This window comes from Pelobates fuscus, chromosome 5, assembly GCF_036172605.1.
Source record: "Pelobates fuscus isolate aPelFus1 chromosome 5, aPelFus1.pri, whole genome shotgun sequence".
In the NCBI taxonomy this organism is placed as follows: Eukaryota; Metazoa; Chordata; class Amphibia; order Anura; family Pelobatidae; genus Pelobates; species Pelobates fuscus.
The window spans coordinates 123,132,347-123,154,396 of record NC_086321.1 but is presented as its reverse complement, the minus strand read 5'-3'; the positions used below and the strand labels follow the sequence as shown (position 1 = coordinate 123,154,396).

At 40.9% G+C, this 22,050-nt stretch overlaps 1 protein-coding gene across 2 annotated transcripts in view; it reads left to right on the top strand.

Annotated features, from left to right (window-relative positions):
* RPH3A (rabphilin 3A) overlaps positions 1-22,050 on the top strand; it is a 231,665-nt gene that overhangs the window by 69,043 nt on the left and 140,572 nt on the right. For both annotated transcript variants that reach the window (XM_063454214.1, XM_063454213.1), the window contains exon 2: positions 14,014-14,107. In XM_063454214.1, the coding sequence (XP_063310284.1) occupies positions 14,031-14,107 (77 nt within the window). In that variant the 5' untranslated portion in view covers positions 14,014-14,030. The remainder of the gene's footprint in view (positions 1-14,013; positions 14,108-22,050) is intronic.

The following is a 22,050-nucleotide window of genomic DNA, read 5'->3' as shown; positions in this document are numbered from 1 at the left end:
CTCCGATAATGTAAGTGCATGTGGCCATAAGCCATTTTGGGTGTTGCAGGTGACTACACCCTGACGGGTATAGTGGTGTTACCCCAACAGTCTGGTCGGGCATGCGCTCTGCCTCTTGTGCACCCCAGTATACCCCCGCGGGGTCAGTTTCCGGGCCACGCCCCGGGCTCCAGGGCACACGCTCCGCACAGGACCTGTCAGGGGTGGAGGGGGGGGGTAAGAGGGCAGAGTGGGGCGCCGTACACTGGAAGCGGGTATGGGTCGTCCAGTTAGTCTCCCTGTGTCCCCTGCTGGTGGTTGACAGTCCCTCCCCCCATGGTCAGATACGTGGTCCGAAACGTCTCTGTGCCCACTCGCACTAGCCAGGGCGTCCATGTGTCTATGTGTGTCTGTGCTCGGTCCTGGGCCGTGTACCAGAGCTCCTCTGTAACTCGCAACTCCTCCATTTTGGTAAACCAGAGGGAAAGTGTTGGGATTGTGTCCTTTTTCCAGTACTGGGGTATTAGGTGTTTTGCAACATTCAGAATTTGAATGGTCAGGGAGCGTTTGTATCATGGTGTAGGGGTTGTCGTGTGGTGTAGGAGGTAGGGGGCTGGCTTAAAGGGTGGTGTGTTGTCCGTGAACAGGGCCACTATGGAGGCTATTTTTTCCCAGAACGGTACTATGAGTGGCCATTCCCACCATATGTGGAGGAAGGATCCCACCCCTCCCCCGCACCTCCAGCAGAGGCCATCTGTGTCTATGTGCATTCTCTGTAGGCTTTCCGGTGTCAGGTACCATTGCGTGAGAACCTTATAGGCCGTTTCCTGGGTTTTACTAGCAATTGCGCAATCGTGCACCAGATCACAGATCTTGTGCCACTGGTTCTCGGTGAGTGTTTCCCCTATGGCGGTTTCCCATTTGGACATGAAAGGGGGCGGGGGGTGCCCCTGTTGTCGTTGTAGCATTGAGTAGATGTAGGAGATGCTGTGGGGCATAGGGTCCGGGTCCTGGCACAGTTGTTCGAATGGCGTGAGGTCCCTATGGATGTCAGGGCATTGGGGTAAAGTGGCAATGTAGTTCTGGATTTGGGTGTATCTGAAGCCCGTCATGAAGGTGTGGTTGGATGTGCCCGTGAGTGTCTGTAGTGGCAGGATTTTCCCGTTAGTGGTTATGTCTCGGAGTCTGGGTATGTCTTGGGGGAGGACGCAGCGGAGGTTACCCGGTCTCATCCCTGGTTCGAAATCGGGGTTGTACGCCAGGGGCAGTAGTGGGGATGGGAAGGAGGAGAGACGGAGTTTCCTCGCTTGTGAGTGCCATATAGAGAGAGGGGCTGTAACGAACGGTTGTTGGGAGACTAGCCGTCTGCCGATGGGGTCAAGCCACAGGAGGGCTGAGAGGGGCCGGCCCGCGTGATGGGCTTCAATGGCCTTCCAGGGTTTGCATATCCCCTCCTTTGCCTATTCCAGGGTCCGTTGCATGTGGCATGCTTGGTAATACAGTTTGAGGTCTGGGACGGCCAGGCCTGCTGTTTTGGGGAGTGTAAGTTGTGTGTATTTAAGTCTGGGTTTAGTGCCTTTCCAGATAAATTTGATGAGGAGGGTACGGATTGACGAGAAGAAGGCAGCGGGGAGTGGGATTGGTAGGGTTTGAAACAGGTAAAGTACCCGTGGAAGGATGTTCATTTTGGCAATGGCCGTCCTACCGAGCCAGGAAAAGTGGTGTGTGGTCCATTCTGTCAGATTCTTCCGTATAGCTCCCAGCAATGGGGTAAAATTTGTGTGGTATAGTTTGGACAGGTCGGCCATGAGCCTTACTCCCAAGTATTTAATAGCGGTATCCTGCCATTGAAAGGGGAAATTTCGTCTGATCTGGTATGCCCTCCTCCGGGGGGTGCCAATGTTGAGGATAGAGGTTTTTGCATAATTGATCTTGAGGTTGGCGATTTGGCCATATGTCTTAAATTCTGCCATGAGGTTTGGGAGGGAGATTTCTGGGTTGGAGACGAAAAATAGCATATCGTCCGCATATGCCGCTATTTTATGGTGATCTGCCCCCACCACTACCCTCGTGATGTCTGGGTTGTCCCTAGGAAGGGTTCGAGGGCCAGGATGAATAAGAGCGGTGATAGGGGGCAGCCCTGCCTGGTTCCGTTTCTGACCTGGAATGTGTCCGTATAGATCCCGTTTATGCACACCCTAGCCGTGGGGGATGAGTAAAGAGACTCTATCCACTGATGCATATGGTTCCCCAGGCCAATGTGCTCCAGGACCGAGAAGAGGTAGTCCAAGCCACCCTGTCAAAGGCCTTCTCCGCATCGGTGGAGAGGAGTAGAAGGCCCTCAGAGGTGCGTTGCGTGTGGTGTATCAGGGACAGGGCCCGTGTTCTCCCTGGCTTCTCTGTGTGGGACGAATCCTACCTGATCAGGGGAGATCAAGTCTGGTATGTGCGGACCCAACCTCGCTACCAGTATTTTGGCGAACAAGCGTAGGTTGCAATTAAGCAACGAGATGGGTCGGTAGCCGGTGCACCGTTCGGTATCTCCCCCCTCCTTTGGTAACAGGGTGATGTTGGCCGCCAATGTCTGCTGAGGAATTGCCTTTCCCTCTGGTATGGAGTTGAAGCCCGAGATAAATTGGGGGACAAGGTCACCGAAAAGGCTTTGTAGTATTTGAGAGGAAGGCCGTCTGGGCCTGGGCTTTTGCCCGTCTTTGAGGTTTTGATGGCAAGGGCCAGTTCCCCCTCCATCAGTGGTGCCTCCAGGGCCTCTGCTACGTCCGAGGAAAGTTTGGCTTTTGTGTATTTAGTAAGGTATGAACTTATGCGTGATGCCCTCGGTTTCAAGTCAGCTCGGCGTGTGTGCGAGGGGAGTGCATATAAGTTTGTATAAAAGCGTGTTACTGCTGTGGCTACTTTTTTGCTCTTTATGTCTCCTCTGTATTGTCAACGGAGGATTGCAGATATTGACATGGTCCTTAAGCTTAGAGACTTGTAGCAGTCCTACCAGTGTTCATTTAGATTGCCCTTAAATCAGACTAAAGCATGACTGCTTGATCTAAAATTTGCAAATCTCTACTTGATTTTTCACATTTGCAAATCTATTAAATAATTCTATACAAAAACAGAAAATGGGTAAGTGGCGCTAAAAATCAAATAAGATATATGCAGATGGTATATCCCAGTGCGTCTAAACACAACCCAGTGTTATGTCCCCCAAAAACACTTACAGAACTGGATTGATACAAAGAGAAAGGTGGTTTGCGCACTCGATGGTTATAGTAATTACTGTATTTATATCTTTAAAGTATAAAAAAAAATCATAGGGCAATATATATGTACAGAATACAAAAAGAAAGTAACTTGGAGCACTCACAATCTACAGATTACAATCTACAGATTACAATCTAAATTGTAATGGCGTGTAGGTAAATCCAATATGGATGCTTGGAAAAAGAGGCAGGTCCCCCAGGAAAAGATCGTCTGGTTTAAAGTACAGGAACCAGGTATAAAATGCAAAATTGCTCTTTACTACAAATAAAAATAAAACTATAGCACAACGTGTTTCAACCAATCTATTGGTCTTCCTCAGGTGCAGACGATCGTTTCAGCCTTGTTAGGCATCATCAGTGAGGCTGATCGTTTCAGCCTTGTTAGGCATCATCAGTGAGGAACTGTTGTCACTTCAGAACTTCGGCACTTTGGACATTCAAAAGCATCCGAATGGCATTAAATTCGGACGAATGTACATTCGGAAAGAAACTAATTGCACGTCTATTGCTCATTTCATTGGACAGGGAATAGTGAAACCAAATTGGGCAAGCAAGCATTATATTGCACAAAAGGAATTGGCTTATTGGGCAAGATTCCTGTCTTAATTCATGTAATTTTCCCTCCCTCTCTCTTGTTTTGCCACTTTCCAAAAATCCGAACCCTTTCGGAGCTTCGGCACTTCCGAACTTCGTCACTTCGGTACTTCGGACATTCGTAAGCATCTGAATGTCCGAATGGCATGAAATTCGTACAAATGTACATTCCGAACTAAACAAATTACACGTGTCTAGTATTTTGTTGAGTCACACACCTAAGTGAAGTAGGATGTTTCTGCTGGTTTCTATTTTAGGGGATTTTTTTTAGAGGTCACCTACAATACTATCATCATGACACTCCAATACAATTAGCATTATGACTTTATCATGAAAAGCATTAAGCTATTCATTGGGTGATTATGATGATACACAAGTTACTGTTTATTCCTAAAATTGTTAGCAAATCTTTAGTTACTGATGCATAACAAAATATTTATATTTTCAAGATTGTTGTATCACAAAATATGTATATGTAAGTAATTCACTAACTATGAATAGAGGTCGAGAATGATTTTGGTTTATGAATGAATATGTAGATATAACACAGGTGTGTTGATCAGAGCGGACTGTCAGTGATACAATGTTGTATCCGGGTAGTTTACCTTCACTATGCACAATTGTATCAACTTCAGCTGCCTGAGCCTGAATGCAATTTTACTTTAAATGTTTTTTTTGGTATATGCGGCATGAAAGCTTGAATTTCCATTCATGTGACTTGCCAAATTTCACAAAAAAATATACACTGTGCTTATAGATAGGATTTATGCTTAACTTTAAAACCACTTACAGGTGAAGTGCATAACATTGATTAAATCATTACAACCTTGGATATTCATGTGGATGTTACTTTAACATGTACCGCCTACCTAGAGATTATTGCAGACCAGGAACATCTCTTAATGACAAAGGTGTTTCCTGACGACCGTGGTCTCTTTCAGCAGGATACCCTGCCACATTGCACGAATTGTTTAGGAACGATTTGAGGAACATGACAAAGCATTCAAGGTTATTGCTTTGGCCTCCAATTTCCCCAGATTTCAATCCGATTGAGCATCTTTGTCATGTGCTGAAATAATTAATACAATTTATGGAGGCCCCACTTAAAACTTAAAGGATCTGCTGCTGTCTTGGTGCCAGATACCACAGGACACATTCAAAGCTCTTGTGGCCCAGCACTGACTGTGAAAAAGCCATGCGCAAAGACCTCTAAAAACAATTTATATCTTGACTTTGATAATGTGGATAATGTGGATAATGTGGATTTACATCATTTGTAAAGATTCTACTTACCTGTGTAATTTGGTTATGTTTTCTTTAATGTTTTGCTCTTTTGTCAAGGTTTGATTATGTGTATTGAATAATATTCTCATTACAACGGCCACATAGTATAGATTTCTCTCTCGTTATCATACATTCTGATATAGGTTCAGGATCAAAAGCTGTGATCACAGCGAGACAAAAATGAGGATTTTACATATATGTTAACTCAAATATTGTAAGAGTAATGGTCTGGTTTTATTATAGTTATGCAATATACATCTTACTCCATTATCAAAAACAAGGTTAATACCTTCCTATTTGTTGAAGACAGAATGTTCCAATTTATCTACCGATACAAATCTTTAATGATTTCTTTTTCTTCCGGCTAACCTTCAGAAACTATCCACTGACTGCATGCTAAAGAGGCCCATCCAGTGTTCATGTAACCCTATACTCCCTGATTTTGTTGACTGCTATTAAACCTGTAGCAATATTATTGTAATTCTCTATATAACAGAACACTGTTTGGGAGGATGATTGGCCTGATAATTCTGAGTAATTAACCCATTCACGGTGAATCATCCCTTCAGCTGAATATGCAATGGTTATCTTTCTTCCTGATGTATAGTAAACATTTTCTGTTTTTTCATAGTGAATCATTTCAAAATTTAGACAAATATAGCTGGTATTTACAAACCTATTCTAGTGCTACTATAGTCACAACTTGTCAATGCAGATTGGTTTTCAATTCACCAGAGTTCTTTATTTATAGGTTAAAACCCATTGTGTTATCCGTTTTTGCTTGTTTCAACAATATTAGCTGAGATATTTAGAGAAAAACACAAAGGTATATTCATATAGTATTTTGGAAAAATATAAAAACATCCTATTCCTATTTTTTTTTTCAATGAAATAGTGTAAGAATGAATGCTCTGATGAACGTGACAACAATGTTAGTGGTTAAAGAAATACCAATCGCTTTTCTTTTTCCCATATACAGTAGGTAGTATCACTCCTTTAGCAGCTTTGTGTTTGCAGTATTCTATAAATTGTGGTTGATTTGTGTAGACCAGTCATTAACAAAGAAGTGCAGTAGCTTTACTGTTCCATCTGCATTGGTTAAGCTCAGTCTGAAAACTGGAGCGTGGAAATTAGGCATGCAATGCAGAACGTCCGAGCCAGATAACACTTTAGGTCCAGTTGAGCCCCTATCTGGGGCTGGGGCTGCGACTCTGAACAGGGCCTTCTCGGCTGGCATACAACTCTCAACAAGCACACCCAGACAAACTCAGTCCCCCCATGCAGCTCTCACCCTCCCTCACCCTTATACACTCTTACACGCACACACACACACACACACACACACAGAAACAAGGATTCTAGGGGGGGTTATTCTGGCACCCTGCCTAGGGCACTGGACAACCTTAATCCAGAGCTCAGAATGTATAAATATCTTATCAGTGACTATAACATGGTCGGATCCCAAGAGTTACTCTAGTTATATTCACCTAGACTGCTGCAGGATTCTGCATCCACAATAAAAAGCCTATCATTTTGGTTTATGTGGTCTAACATTGTCCCCTGTCCTGCAACGGGACATAGCTACAGGGAATTTTGTGACTTGTGCAGTACTAAGTCACGGTCTGGATGGAGAGTGGGTGCAGGGTTCTCTCTCTACATCATAACATTTTTCATAATGCAAAATTGCTCTAGAACTTAAGTGACCCTTTGATGCATGACTTGCCATAACTGCTGTTGATAGAAAAGAATGGTCATCAAAGACTTAAACAATGAATCAAAATAAACTCTGTACAATTCAGCAGTTGTTTCAGTTATTGCTAGTGTTTTGCTGCAGTCTGATGCCTGTAGGATATAAAATACCTGCAGTTTAAGTGGTTTTGATGATTTTGGTGTTGTAGCTCTAATGAAGCTGTACAATACAGCCGATATTTGCCAAAATATTGTTAGTCTTAAAGGATCTAAAATAAGAACTGATGTACTGTTAGTGCTAATTAGAATTCCTTTTAGTAAAATCATTGATTGCAATGGGTACAGGGTGTGAATAGTACACGTACGTGTACTCGAGACTCTGTGTACTCCTATGATAATTTCAGAAAGAACAGAGCCCTGAATAGGTTTAATGGTTGGGTTGGTTGCATCTCATATTGCAGTTGCTGATTTTAACTATATGGTTGCCACATTCTCAACTATTGATCATTAAAGGACCACTCTAGGCACCCAGACCACTTCAGCTTAAGGAAGTGGTCTGGGTGCCTGGTCCCTCTAGGATTAACCCTTTTTTTTTTATAAACATAGCAGTTTCAGAGAAACTGCTATGTTTATACTGAGGGTTAATGCAGCCTCCAGTGGCTGTCTCATTGACAGCCGCTAGAAGCGCTTGCGTGCTTCTCACTGTGAAAATCACAGTGAGAAGACGCCAGCGTCCATAGGAAAGCATTGTAAATGCTTTCCTATGCGACCGGCTGAATGCGCGCGCGGCTCCTGCCGTGCATGCGCATTCAGCTGATGACGTCGCGAGGAAGGAGGAGAGGAGGAGGAAAGCTCCCCGCCCGGCGCTGGAGAAAGGTAACCCCTTCCTCTCTCCAGAGCCCGGCGGGAGGGGGTCCCTGAGTGGTCCTTTAAGAAACAATGTTTCTTATTATTGTTAAAGGGTTATTCCAACCACCATGACCACTTCTGATTTTAAGAATCTGATTCTGCTTGTAACACCGCACTTACAGAGAAATCTGCACTTTTGTGCCAGAGGCAAGGTACACACCAAGCACACATGGCTTAGGCAGCCCAGAACTACCTCCTCTCCCTTACATTTCAGCCCTCTCATCCTCCATACAATCCTCCATCCTCTTTGTTTTATTCAAATGCCTTCGCTCCCTTGTCCACCCCTATTTCCTCCCTTACCTCCTCCATGCATGCACTCTGAGATGGTGAGAACAGTCCAATCAAATGCTTCTCTTTGAGAAGAATTTGATTGGACCACAGAGAGGGAAGGTGTGACATCAGATGGGCATGGAAACCAGTGTGGGTGGCTTTACCTGGTTACAGGGATTTCTTTTTTAAGTTTAGGAAAGAACCAAGTAAATAATGTCCAAGAGGGCATTATAAGTTGAAATTATTATTTTTTTGCCACAAAGTGTTTAATACTTTTTAGAAAATTATAATTCACTATAAGCTTGGTTTCTATGAAAGCATTTTGTTCTTCTCCAAACTTCCCTAAAAATCATTGGGTTTTTTTCTTGATCAGTGGCACAGTATCTCTTCTGCTGTCAACATTAGGGAAAACATTTATCAAGGCAAAGCAGGTGCTATTCGGGGCAAATTGATAAACATGCTAAGAATTGTTATATTGGTTTCCATAGTGATATCTACTTATCACTTTACCCCAGAAAAGCTCGTGTTGTGCCTTGATCTGTGTCTCCCTTAATGCTATGCCCTCCCTGTTACCCTGTTACATATAAGAGAAAGTAGTGGTAATGGTGCTCAGAGGCTGTATGTGCAGTATTTCATTAGCCATCAGTCATTAGACTTCATTAGTACAAGGACTCTGGGCTTGCTAATGACTATTGCACTAATGAGCCTCACATTAAAGCCACTGACAGATGACTGAATAACATTGATTATATTAGTATACTGGCACCTGTTAGGGGATGGGATATATTAGACAGCAAGTGAACATTTCTTGAATGTCATGAGTTGAAAGCAGGAAAAATGGGCAAGCTAGAAGATGAGTAACATTGACAAGGGCCAGATAGTGATGGCTAGACAACTAGGTAAGAGCAACTCAAAAACAGCAAGTCTTGTGGGGTGTTCCCACTATGCAGTGGTTAGTACTTAACAAAAGTGGTGCAAGGAAGGATAACCAGTGAACCAGAGCCGGGGTCATGCTTTGAAACATATTTGGATACTGGTCTTTGTGTGGTGTTTTACTTGTTGACTGATGTTTAGTAATTTAAGCAGTGCAGGTCTAGCAACTATAATATGATGTAACCTTTCTACTTGACTGGTATGAACAAACTGCAGAATTTGAGGTCTGTTATTTGCCAAATCAGCAGTATGGAACTGCACTCAATCCCTGTTCAATACGAATCTGGGTGCAACCAAACCAGGTCTCAGTACCAAGAAACCAGATGCTTAATATAGAAAATGTAGAGAGGTCCAGGCACTCCAAGATTCAACAAAAGGCAATTTATTAACCCACAGCCAAATCACAACGTTTCGACCTACAAGGTCTTTAGCAACCGTGACAAAGTCCATGTAGTGCAAAACATTGTGATTTGGCTGTGGGTTAATAAATTGCCTTTTGTTGAATCTTGGAGTGCCTGGACCTCTCTTCATTTTCTATATTGAGGTCTATTATTAACGCATCACTGTCTCTGTTTGGGGACTTGCCGAATTCCCAAAGTCCCCCGAAGGTAACATCGCCACTCGGGGTTCGTTGGTCGGGCTAGAGTAAAGATAGGATTTACTTAACTGAACCTGTCTCACGTGGGTGCGAACATCTTAATCCGGCAGGGCCCTCTTCAGAGCTGACATCACTGCTGTACTATTGTGCATGCCTGTAAGGGCTGTCAGGATTGACTCTTAGACTCCACCCTGAGTCTAAGAAAGTCAGGCAGAGGAGAAACAAAGTAGTCCCTCTTTTGTCTCTGTATATCTGTTTAATGGGCTGAAATTAAGCATTTTCTAAATATTATATCTTCAAGAAATACTCAATTTTTTCAGGGGGAAAGGTGACAGTGCTGCTTTAAATAACCTCTTAATTTTTTTAAACTTTTTCTCTTTTTAATAATAATTTGCATCCATCTTGGCTATGGTTTTGAGATGGAAAAATTAGTTTGCATTTAATACATTGCAACAAAAACAAAGAATATGAGAACGGACAAAAGCTTATTAACTCAGCAGCATGCCCTTCAGTAAATCCCCTCTCAGGTCTAATTTAATACATTGTATCTTTATTGATTTAACCTGCTTATGTGCAGACATGTATTCTGGTATAATTTACAAGTGTTTGTCTAGAAGGTTTATATTTATTTAACTGTGTACTTTTTTTTCTTTTTTTTTTTAAATCCAGAAATTCCAGTTATATCTAGTATTCTACTCTGGGTTTTTTTTAACTTCTTTGCCCTTTGCTTAAGCAACATCCAAGATGGAGGATTTGAATGTAAATGCATTTTTTGCACCTGTGTTTTTGTCTTATATAACCTATGTGATTGGGTCTGTTGACTCTGAAGTGCCAGTAGGGCACGAAACGCGTTGGCAGCATCACTAATTACATAAACTAACGTTTTTTCTTTCCATTTATCTTTGTTGATCAAGGTGTTTCTCTTCATATTAAGCCCGGCTTCTATCCTTTGTTATCTTGAGTGAATAAGCCCTCCGTTTGTTTCTTGTAATTTATACAGAAGCTTTCTGAACTTATTTTCAATATAGCTGGCTACATATAGAATTGGCATCTACTCAGTGGATCCATTATTGCACTCATTTCTTCATCATCAGCCAGAAAGTTTTCAATGAAATTGAAATTTGAAGACTTTACATCTGCTTCAGGTGGAATCTTTGAAGATGATCCTTCACTAGAATTAATAGGATTTGTTCCTCTAAAAGCCTTATTTCTCTGTTGATCTTCATCATAAACTGAGGGTTTAAATATTGGTCATAACTGTGAAAGTTGTAATTTATTGGTACATGACTCAGTCTTTTCCAGTTGTTTGTATAACCTCAAATGGATATTCTGGACTATCCCAAAGATATTACAATATAATACACAATATATAGATCAGATATAATCAATACACATGAATCCATTATTAAAATATGCACTAATGATATTCAATGGGAAGATCTAGGTTTCAGTCAATACCTGGTATTAACCGGCAGCAATCAAATGTAGTGATCCCACAATGACTTGGCATCCTGGTGGAGGTCAACACTGATCAGATAAGAAAAAAAACTATGATGTTGCCACTTTACGGTAATGATCGGGAAAGGGGAAATCCAATAGGTTGTGGGGGTCCTCAGGACCGGTGCTAGGATTTTTAGTTACACAGGCGAAGATGCATTTTGGTGCCCCCCACCCTCGTTCAAAATAAGGTTCATACAAACACAGAAATAATCATACAGACATACAGACACAGACAGAGACATACATGCAGGCATATAGACATCATGGCGGCGGGCACCTGGTCGCAGGGATGTGACCCCTGCGACCGCGGTATGTACGCCAGTGCATGCAGATGCACACACAATTAAAGGACCACTACAAACACCCAGATCACATCAGCTCAATGAAGTGGTCTGGGTGTCAGGTCCCTCTAGTTTTAACCCTGCAGCTGAAAACACAGCAGTTTCAGAGAAACTGCTATGTTTCACCGAGGGTTAATCCAGCCTCTAGTGGATGTCTCACTGACAGCCGCTAGAGGAGCTTCCGCTATTCTAAAACACTGAACGTCCGTAGGAAAGCATTGAGTAATGCTTTCCTATGGGCGGTTTGAATGCATGCGCGGCAAGAGCATTCGGAGCTGAGAGGCGGAGGGATCCCCAGCGCCAAGGGAGTCCAGCGCTAGAGAAAGGTAAGTGCTGAAGACACACACACACTCTCACGAACAGATGCATACACACCAGCTAACAGACACACACATTTACTGACAGACTCACTCAGCGACAGACATACATACACACTCACTTACAAAACATACACTCTCACTGACAAACGCACACTCACTAACAGACATCAAACAGACTCACTAATACACACACAAACACACTCAGTAAGAGACACACAGTAACACACTTACTGACACTCACTAGCAGACACACTCACTGACACTCACTAGCAGACACACTAGCAGACACACACTGACACTCACTAGCAGACACACTAGCAGACACACACTGACACTCACTAGCAGACACACTAGCAGACACACACTGACACTCACTAGCAGACACACACTGACACTCACTAGCAGACACACACTGACACTCACTAGCAGACACACACACTGACACTAGCAGACACACACACTGACACTCACTAGCAGACACACACACACACACACTAACACTAACACATGTTTTTTTTTAATTTAATCCCCCAGCCTCCTTACCTTTTTGGAGTGCTGAAGCGATTCCCTGGGGTCCAGTGGTGCTGCTGGGCTCCTGGGCTCCTTGGCTGGCTGGCTCCCTGGCTGGCTGTCTCCCTTGGTGGCTGGCTGGCTGTCTCCCGGGCTGGCTGTCTCCCGGGCTGGCGGGCGGGCGCGAGGGAGCACTCTCCCATGTGTGCTTCCTCTTCAGCTCCCTCGCGCACCGCGTAGGGATGCCGGCGCCGGAAGATGACGTCATCTTCCGGCTCCGGTATCAGTATGTGGCGCGCGAGGGAGCTGAAGAGGAAGCACACATGGGAGAGTGCTCCCTCGCGCGCCCGCAGAACCGGGCGCTCGGCCACGCTACAAAAGGTCGTCGGTTGGAGGGGAGCGCAGTGCGCTTCCCTCCTTCCGGTCAGCCTGATTTTGCGCCCCCAGGGCCGGTGCGCCCTAAGGCGGCCGCCTGGGCCGCCTTATGGTAGCGCCGGCCCTGGCTGCATAAGGTCCATAATCCTCACACAGCTGAGATTCACTGCATGGGGGAGAAACAGGGAGACATGGTTGATGTCAGCAAATTGTACAAGTTACACTTTACATTATAAACTGGACTGCAGCAGTCCCTCAAAGCAAACATGGTGAATACGTATTCGAGGTGTTCTTGTAAATGTGTAACCTTATCGTTTACTTGACATTTTCTAAGAACCTTTCCATTAGATTTATGAGCCTATTGTCCTCATCTGCACATTTCATTAGTTGTTGCCATGAAATCACATACTTGTAAGTCACTGTTAGTAAAATATCACATACCATATTAAATACTAGAAGCCAAATAAACTAGATTTATTGATAACTTTGCCATTTTCCCCCCAGTATTCTATTTCCATATAAATAAAGCTAAGCGGGGCATTTTATTTTTTCATATTGCTACCGGTTTGCATATAATGTTTTTGCTGAGTTATTCATGAGTCCTAATTTACTTGTCCTGGTTACTTTGTTAAATTAATAAATCTCTCAGAAACTTAAATTGTCGTGTCGCGTAATTTTGCAAAATGATGCCAGTAGCATTCAATGTGTTACGTGTTAAAATCACAAATAAACATCCTACTAAATGTCTTTCTTGTAGCAAAATGTTTAACATTTTATTAAGTAAACTTAATTATCAATATTCAAAAAATGGTAGCACAGTTCTGCATCCAAACCAATAAATGCATGCATTTTGTTTAGTTAAAGGGACAATCTTGGCACCATAACCACTGCAGCACGCAGGTTGGCACCTACTTTTTTAAACTTCCAATATTGTTTCAGTGATTAGGAACCTATTTCTAAAGCAGAATTAGCCCTTTTACAATATATATATATATATATATATATATATATATATATATATATATATATATATATATATATATATATATATATATAATTTCTTTTATTGTCCTAGTTTGCATGGAATTCATTAGCTGAGAAGCTGTGAGCAATTAAGTCTATTCAGTGGGCTTTATGCTGAAATAGTTGTATTATCTTGGCCAGAATTAATTCATACTATTCACATGTACAGACGTTATTGGTCATTGGCAATTTTTTTATTTTTGGATCTATGAAGGGGTAGTAAAGAAACATGCGGTTTAAAATACATCAGACCGCAAAGTAAAATTAATTCACATATCAATGCATATTTCATCATACACAGGCATATGAGATGGCATATTTTATTGTGTTAAAGTAAATGCATTTCAATTTGACATGAAGCTATACTGTATGTTTGAAGCTGTTTTAATAATGTTTGGTGTCTTTGTTTGTTCTGTTAGGTTCTTAAGAATTAACCATGACTGACACCGTGATAGGAAATTCCTCTAACCGCTGGGTGTGTCCAAATGACAGACAAATGGCAATGAGATCCAAGTATGTTTAATTTGAATATTCTCGTTCTATATTGTTTTATTTATTGATCATATCTAGTTTTATTTTACTGCCTTAGCCCTATTTTTCCTTTTTTTGCTTCCATTTCTTTTTCTATATTCTAAACGATCTATTCTATTTCCTCAGAACATATTGTAGCTGAAAGAGAGTCTGTTTCTTCTAACAGTAGTGACAGTTTCACTCCCCTCCCTTGAGCTTCTCATAAAGATTAAATTGATAGGAAATTCTCTTGAAGAATGTGCTGGAAAATCGTTGAATGTTCAACTAAGTCAAAAGATGGACTACTTTGTCTTATGGTAAATCTCTGCATCGACAAAAGCTATGTAGCACATGAAATATTAAAGCGGACCTGTCACTTTTTAGTATTTCATAAATTTATAATCTTTATGATGTACTGAATAAGACTGCTTTGGAATATCATTGAAATTCCAACACAATCCAGAGATACCAAAAGACAAAGTAGAGACTACTTTCTCTTATGGTAAAGCCAGAGGTTGAAAAAGAAAGGAGGAGCTCCGTTGTTCTCTGTCCAATCTCAGCAGCCATCCCACAGCTGTGGGATTCAAGCTTTGTCTATGGAGAATCCCGCGGTCATGTGTTGTACTGTTGCGGATACACAATGTAGCTTCTGGCAACTGAAGCTCGAGGACCTGCATCCATAAGTGTGCGCACGGGTGTGCCAGGTGTGCCTGAGCACTTCCTAATCCCTGCGGCCCATGCTATGTGCCTCCATGGGCCGGTGAGGGAGATCAAAGATCTCCCTCACTGGCCCACAGACAGAGAGGGAGGCAGGAGAGGAACCGGGGAGCTCTAACCAGCAGCTCTGCTGGGTTCCTCTCGCGAGGTCGGAGCAGACTAGCAGGGATGGCACCTATAAAAGGTAAGATGGAAGGGGGGCTATTTCCTAAACGGCCCCCCCAACTCCCACAGTCCCTCCAAACAAATATACACAAACAGCACCCTCACACACACAGCACCCACACACAGCACACACTAACATCACCATTACACATACACCCACATGCATACATCACCCTTACACACTAACGGTGTGTGTGTTTGTGCTTTAGGGTGCACACCCTTATGCAATGGGCTGCGCACGCCTATGCCTGCATCGTGAAGATTGCTGTGGCTGCAAGGGACAATTGTAGGTAAGTAAAATTTACCTCCCTAGCACCCCACAGCAAAAACATGCAAATCCCCCAAAATTGACAGATCCACTTTAATAAATAAAACTCATGACATAATAGATGATATTCATTGCCGTAAAGTCTTTGCATATTTATTAAGGGTTACTAAGAACATATAAATAAATAAAACTTTAATCATAACATTAATACAGTATACCTTACCAAGCCATTTGGCTAATAGCCAACCTCCAAATGACTTGGTCATAAAGGTCTATTCTCCTTCAAAAAAAAGAACAACCGTACCCCTAACAACGCACCAGGATAAAAACAATTCTTAATTCCTAAAAAAACTACTTTTTTTAGAAGACAAATCAGTAAATAATAAAGAAATAACTAAATAAATAAATAATAGACATAATAATAAGGGAGGACAGTAATTATGATTTTGTGTCACTAACTCTGTTTCCAAAATCTCAGACGCAGTCAGGTGAAATGCTCAAGACACCTCTTTATAGAGCTCAGATTTGTGCCATTTTAGCTTCTCGCACCACCATGCTCCAATCAGCTGAAATAACCCCTAGCCCAGTCATGGCTAACCTTGACACCATAAATTGTTTCTGGACTACATTTCCCATGATGCTCAGCTAGCTTTTAGAGTCTAAAAGCTAGCTGAGCATCATGGGAAATGTAGTCCAGAAACAATTTATGGTGTCAAGGTTAGCCATCACTGCCCTAGTCCAAACAAAAATGCCTAACCTTGCAGAGCTGCATAAGAAGCTCATTGAAGCTTATAATCCATTGCATTTCATGACAAATGCGAAGCTTCCACCAGCAAGTTTGGTCACGTCTGTAAATAAGGCATTTTCTTGCTCATGGCAAGGAAATATCTATGGAGGCTCCCTGGATATCACAGATTTCCCATAGACATCAGTGTTGCACTCTCACAGATCCACAAGAGTACAGCTTCGACATGGGCTCCTGGCAGATGGACTGCCAAGAGCTTGTGAAAAAATATGACAGCCTGGACCATCGCATCCTGGACCATCGCTGCACCCCGGACCACCGCATCCCATCTTTCTCTATCACAAATTAAATTATTCTTCTAAATTACCAATATCAATTCCATCTCTATTTAGTTGACATTCATTGCCTGAGCATGTCAGTCGAATGCCATTCAAACTTTAGCAACATTGATGATAATGCTAATAGTATTATAAGATAAATGGTCCAGCCACAGATGAATCTTCGCTTTTGCCAAACTGCTCAAAAATAGATTGACAGCTAACCAGAGAATTGCTGGCACCATAACCACTACAGTGACCTGCAGTGGTTAATGGTGATTTAAAAAGCCCATTTAACCCCTTAAGGACGGCAGGCATGCTATGTCTATGTCGAAGCTGTCGAAGTGCCGAAGTTGCCGAAGTTGTCGAAGTCGTCGAAGCGGCCGGCATCGGACAAAGGACCACGTGGCGGCGGCCATTTTAACTTCGAACACCGCCGACCCTTACCATCCCCTCCACTTTGACACTTCGACTAAAGTCGAAGTACAGGCACACTTCGAATGGGACTTAGCCGTTTTTATGCCAGTAATTGACCGACCGCACAGCCCAAATCCATGGAACTGTTTTGGGCAGGAAAATGTGCTTGCGGTCTGTCATAAAGGGACCTCCAGCTAACTATTGATCTACTGGAGGGATTGGGATGATTTTTGAGAGTATTACTAATTGAAGTATGCTAAGTAAGAAAATGTATGTTTTATGTTTGTGACATGTATATTTTAGAAGTTATAGATATTGTGTAAAAGTTATGTTTAAACTGTATGAATAATGGGATTATGTGTCACACTAAGGGGAGGGGATGTGTGGGTTGCACCCGTGATACTATTGGTTATTTTATGCCTCCCCTTGGGTGTGGCCTGTATGTGTACTCTTGTAATAAAAGCCAGGCTGGATGTGCTAGTCCAGAGTTCCTGTTTTACCCTCAAAGTGAAGTGTCGTCTCATTATTGGGGGAAGGATTTATTGCATGCTGTTCCAGTTGACTGCTAGGAGTGTAAGCCTATTCATATGGTTCCTATTCAACGGTCTACAGTATTCCTATGCTTGAGAAGATTCATATGCTGAATCGGTTCGGTGATTGTGGTGTCTGCCAGAGTGCTTGGAGTCCTCAGGAAGCGCTAGGAGCATCCATTAACGGAGGTACCCAGTCGGGGTGCCAGGCGATCCGTTACACTGACCACTTACCATGATAGGGGGTTCTTACCTGGAATCCCAGGGAGTCCCCACTGCTACTGATCTGGCCCTCCTGGGCCATGTGAACGCGACGTTAAAAACCGGTTAAGAAAGGTTAAAAACTGTTTAAAATGAAATAGTAAACAGTTTAAAATTAAATAGTATATACTTAATCATATATATGTTGTCTACTATTGCAAATGGTATGCCATCATGGGGCTTATTCTCATTCCTGGGCTAGCATACTTTCTGCCTGGGTGATCAGGCAGGTCCCGCAAATTGCAATTAATAAAATGACTTAATTATGTAAAAATATTACATAAATATATACATAAAATTAAAATATATATACGTATGTATTTATGTATATATATATATATATATATATATATATATATATATATATATATATATATATATATATATAGTGATATATACATATATTTATGTATATAGATATATATTATTTCTAAGTGTATTTTGATATCTATATATATTAATATGAAAATACAGTTAGAACGAAATTACACATACTGTATATATATTTTTAAATTATTAATCATTTTTATTTTTCATTTTTAACGTATTTATATATTTATTTATTTTAGATGATATATTTAATTGATATCATTCTACGTGTATTTTGATAATATATATTGATGTATATTAAAATACACTTAGTATAAGTGTGTGTATATATATATATATTATACTAAATGTATTTTAATATACATAATTATATATATTATCAAAATACATGTAGAATGATATTAATTAAATATATATAATTATATATATCATCTAAAATAAATATATAAATATGTTAAAAATGAAAACAGTATGTGTAATTTCGTTCTAACTGTATTTTCATATTAATATATATAGATATCAAAATACACTTAGAAATAATATATATCTATATACATAAATATATGTATATATCACTATATATATAATATATATATATATATATATAAATAAAAATTATTTAAAAAAATTATATATATATATATATATATATATATATATATATACACATAAATACATACGTATATATATATTAATTTTATGTATATATTTATGTAATATTTTTACATAATTAAGTCATTTTATTAATTGCAATTTGCGGGACCTGCCTGATCACCCAGGCAGAAAGTATGCTAGCCCAGGAATGAGAATAAGCCCCATGATGGCATACCATTTGCAATAGTAGACAACCCAAGGCAAATCTCTTTTAATAGTCACAAACACTGACCAAAATTGACGTTCAAATTTGTTTTTGCATTTTTCACACACGAACAAATATGAACGCTAACTTTGGCCAGTGTTTGTATATATCCCATTTGCAATACCTTGGGCTGTCTACTATTGCAAATGGTATGCCATCATGGGGGTAATTCTCATCCCTGGGCTAGCATACGGTCTCAAAGGCAACTTAACCAATCTGGCAAATTTCAATGTGAAAAAACAAAAAAATATAAAATGCTATATTTGACCCTGAAACTTCCCAAAACACCATAAAACCTGTACATAGGGGGTACTCTTTTACACGTGAGACATCGCTGAATACAAATATGTGTATTTTATTGCAGTAAAAGCAAACAGTATTATGACATTCACAGTTAAAATGTCATGCAGAACTTAAAAAAATAACATTTCTTAATTTCTTTTATATTTTATTCATATTAAATTATGTTTCATAGCTAAATATTGATGTTAAATGTAAGCCCTATTTCTTCTGAATAAAATGATATATAATAAGTGTGGGTGCACTTAATATGAAAGAGGTGAATTATGGTTGAACAGACATATAGTCAAATTCCAAGTTTTGTTTGTTTTAATTTGATCAAAACGTGTACATTTGGCTCAGTCCTTAAGGGGTTAAGGACCTGGAAACATATGAATATTTTTATATTCTGCTAAGCAAGATCCATCACTGTTTTAGAAAAGTTAATCTATAGTCATAGTCATATCTAATTCTTTCAGTGAGGGTATTATGTGTTGGAACTTACATTGTCAGCAATCAAGAAACTATCGTATTACAGAATTCTGTTAAACATCTGCGCTTTTTAATAAAATGTTTATTTGGAAAAGTATTCTCTGAACAACAGTTTGTTCGTTCAATAAAATTAAACCAAGTGATTCTCCTGTACGGTATATGGTAATTTGAAACCATCTGCAGCCTTTAAAATAATAAAACACAGTAATAAAAATATTGTGTTCATTTTGATGCTTTGCTTATATTCTCAATAGTTCCTGCTTAAATATCTGTACAATAAGTGAGGCTCTTATTATGCTACCTGTTCAGGCACTTACGGAATAAAATACAATAACACAGCACTCAAAGCTCTAAATTTCACAAATATGTTAGAATGACCAACTCTGAATCTACAAGCAAGAGTATACTCTCATAAACATCTAGTGCCCTCATAGTGTTGTAATTATATATGGATTAAAGTGTCAACAATACCATAGTCCCTTTGGTATTGCCCCTGTAACTACAGAAAATATTTTAAAATCTTTGCCTCATTTGGTAACTGATCTATTTCATGCGCCTCTACAGAGTACATTACCAAAACGGTGTGCTCCAGGGCTTGACTTTATGTGCGGAAGTGAGGGAGAGTCACAAAAGCAATTGTAAATTCAGTTTTAGTCAGCATTGATCTTGCAAAACACCATTGTAACGGATGCCTCCATTCCTGGGGCTCATGGAGCAATCATGGCGCTATTTGGAGAGGATGTCTTGGACTGGGTCTGTGTGCATGTAAGGGGCCTAGGCCACCTGAGGACTGTGCGAGCCTGGCCCCTTAAATGCACACAGACCCGGTCAGGGAGATCTTTTGAGCTCCCTCCTGGGTCTTTGCAGAGTTTGCGCAGCAGGAAGGGAAGGAGGCTCTCTGCCTTCACCTAAGCAATGAGTTCCGGCTTTCTGAGCGTTGCCGTGGTAACCACAGCAACACTCGATTCCACATGGCGCTGGGACTGGCGGGAAGAGCCTTCACCCAGTAGAGGTGAAGGCAGAAAGCTTCTGCAGCACCACCGGACCACCATGGAATATGCTGCCCCGTCCCTGGATGCTGGTCCTTTTTAGCCCAAACAGCCCCAATCCTACCCAGCAAACACGCTCTCACACACACAATGCATCCCTACATACACACACACACAATGCATCCCTACACGCGCACACACACACACACAGAAACACACTGCATCCCTACACGCACACAAACAATATTCATACACACACACAATATGCATCCCTTACACATGCAGAAACACACAACGCATCCTTTACACACACACAGAAACAGACACTACTTACTGGGATGGAGGGAATCATACACATGGGGGGGGGGGGGGCTGGCTGGGACAGAGGCACATGGGGGGGATGAAACACATAAAACGGTTGGGGGGGGGATATGACGCTTGGGGGCCCAGGGCAATTTTCACACCAGGGCACAGTGATTTCTAGTTACGCCTCTGCTTGACTCCAAGTCTTATTCTATACTGCCAGCTATAAACATTTTCTTCCATAACAAATCGAGACCCTTCCTGGAATGGCATCATTTATATGAACAGTGCCCCAATGATCTTGGGAACTTTGTGACATTCTGTAAACCTGACTCTGTGTAAAGGTGACATGTTTCTTTATTGGATACCTTTATTATGCACCATCCGCTACAAAAGACACATATCATCTGATCACATGCTTAAGATCGCCATCATTTCATTTCTCTGATCTCTTTTCTTACTATTATCCATTAATATCTGGAATTCAGGAAACTATAAATTGTGACAGCAACTTGGAACAGAAGCAACAAAATGCATTTTGTCTTTGCTAATGTCTCTAGCAATGGTCATACTTTATAAAATATGTGACCCCAGGGGGAAATTATCTGAAAGAGAATCCATCATTTATTTTTTTAACATACCCATGACACAAGGTAGCATCATAAAGTTTGATATGATAGCAAGTATAAGTGTCCATGTTATGTGAAACCGGAGTATAGGGATTTTCTGCGTTCACGGGGATGGTTTGTGTTTCTTTCACTTGTGATAGCACAATCTGACATTTTTCAAAGTGATTAATGTTACTCTGAGATAGCAGAGAAGCAATGAGATACACCAATTCAATTGTAGAGGGAAAGAAGTGCAAGAATTGACGCATTTCAAACCATTTCCTCAGTGAGCATTATTAAGACATTTGAAATTAGAGGAGAAAGACTGGTGTAAGAGAACTTTACAAAACCATAAATGATAGTGATGATGATAAGTATTTGAAATATTAATGCAATGCTTTCACTCACAAGAATAATTGGAATGCAGGTAAATCTAGGCAGTGGTATTGTTTATATCTTACTTCTCTCCCAGACCAGGGAGAAAGACAGACAAATAAATCACTGTAGCATGAACAGTAGGTAAAAAATATACATGTTTATTAGAAAAAGCCACATTATTACTTAACCCCTTAAGGACCAAACTTCTGGAATAAAAGGGAATCATGACATGTCACACATGTCATGTGTACTTAAGGGGTTAAAAGGCAACACCTTTCAAGTACATTG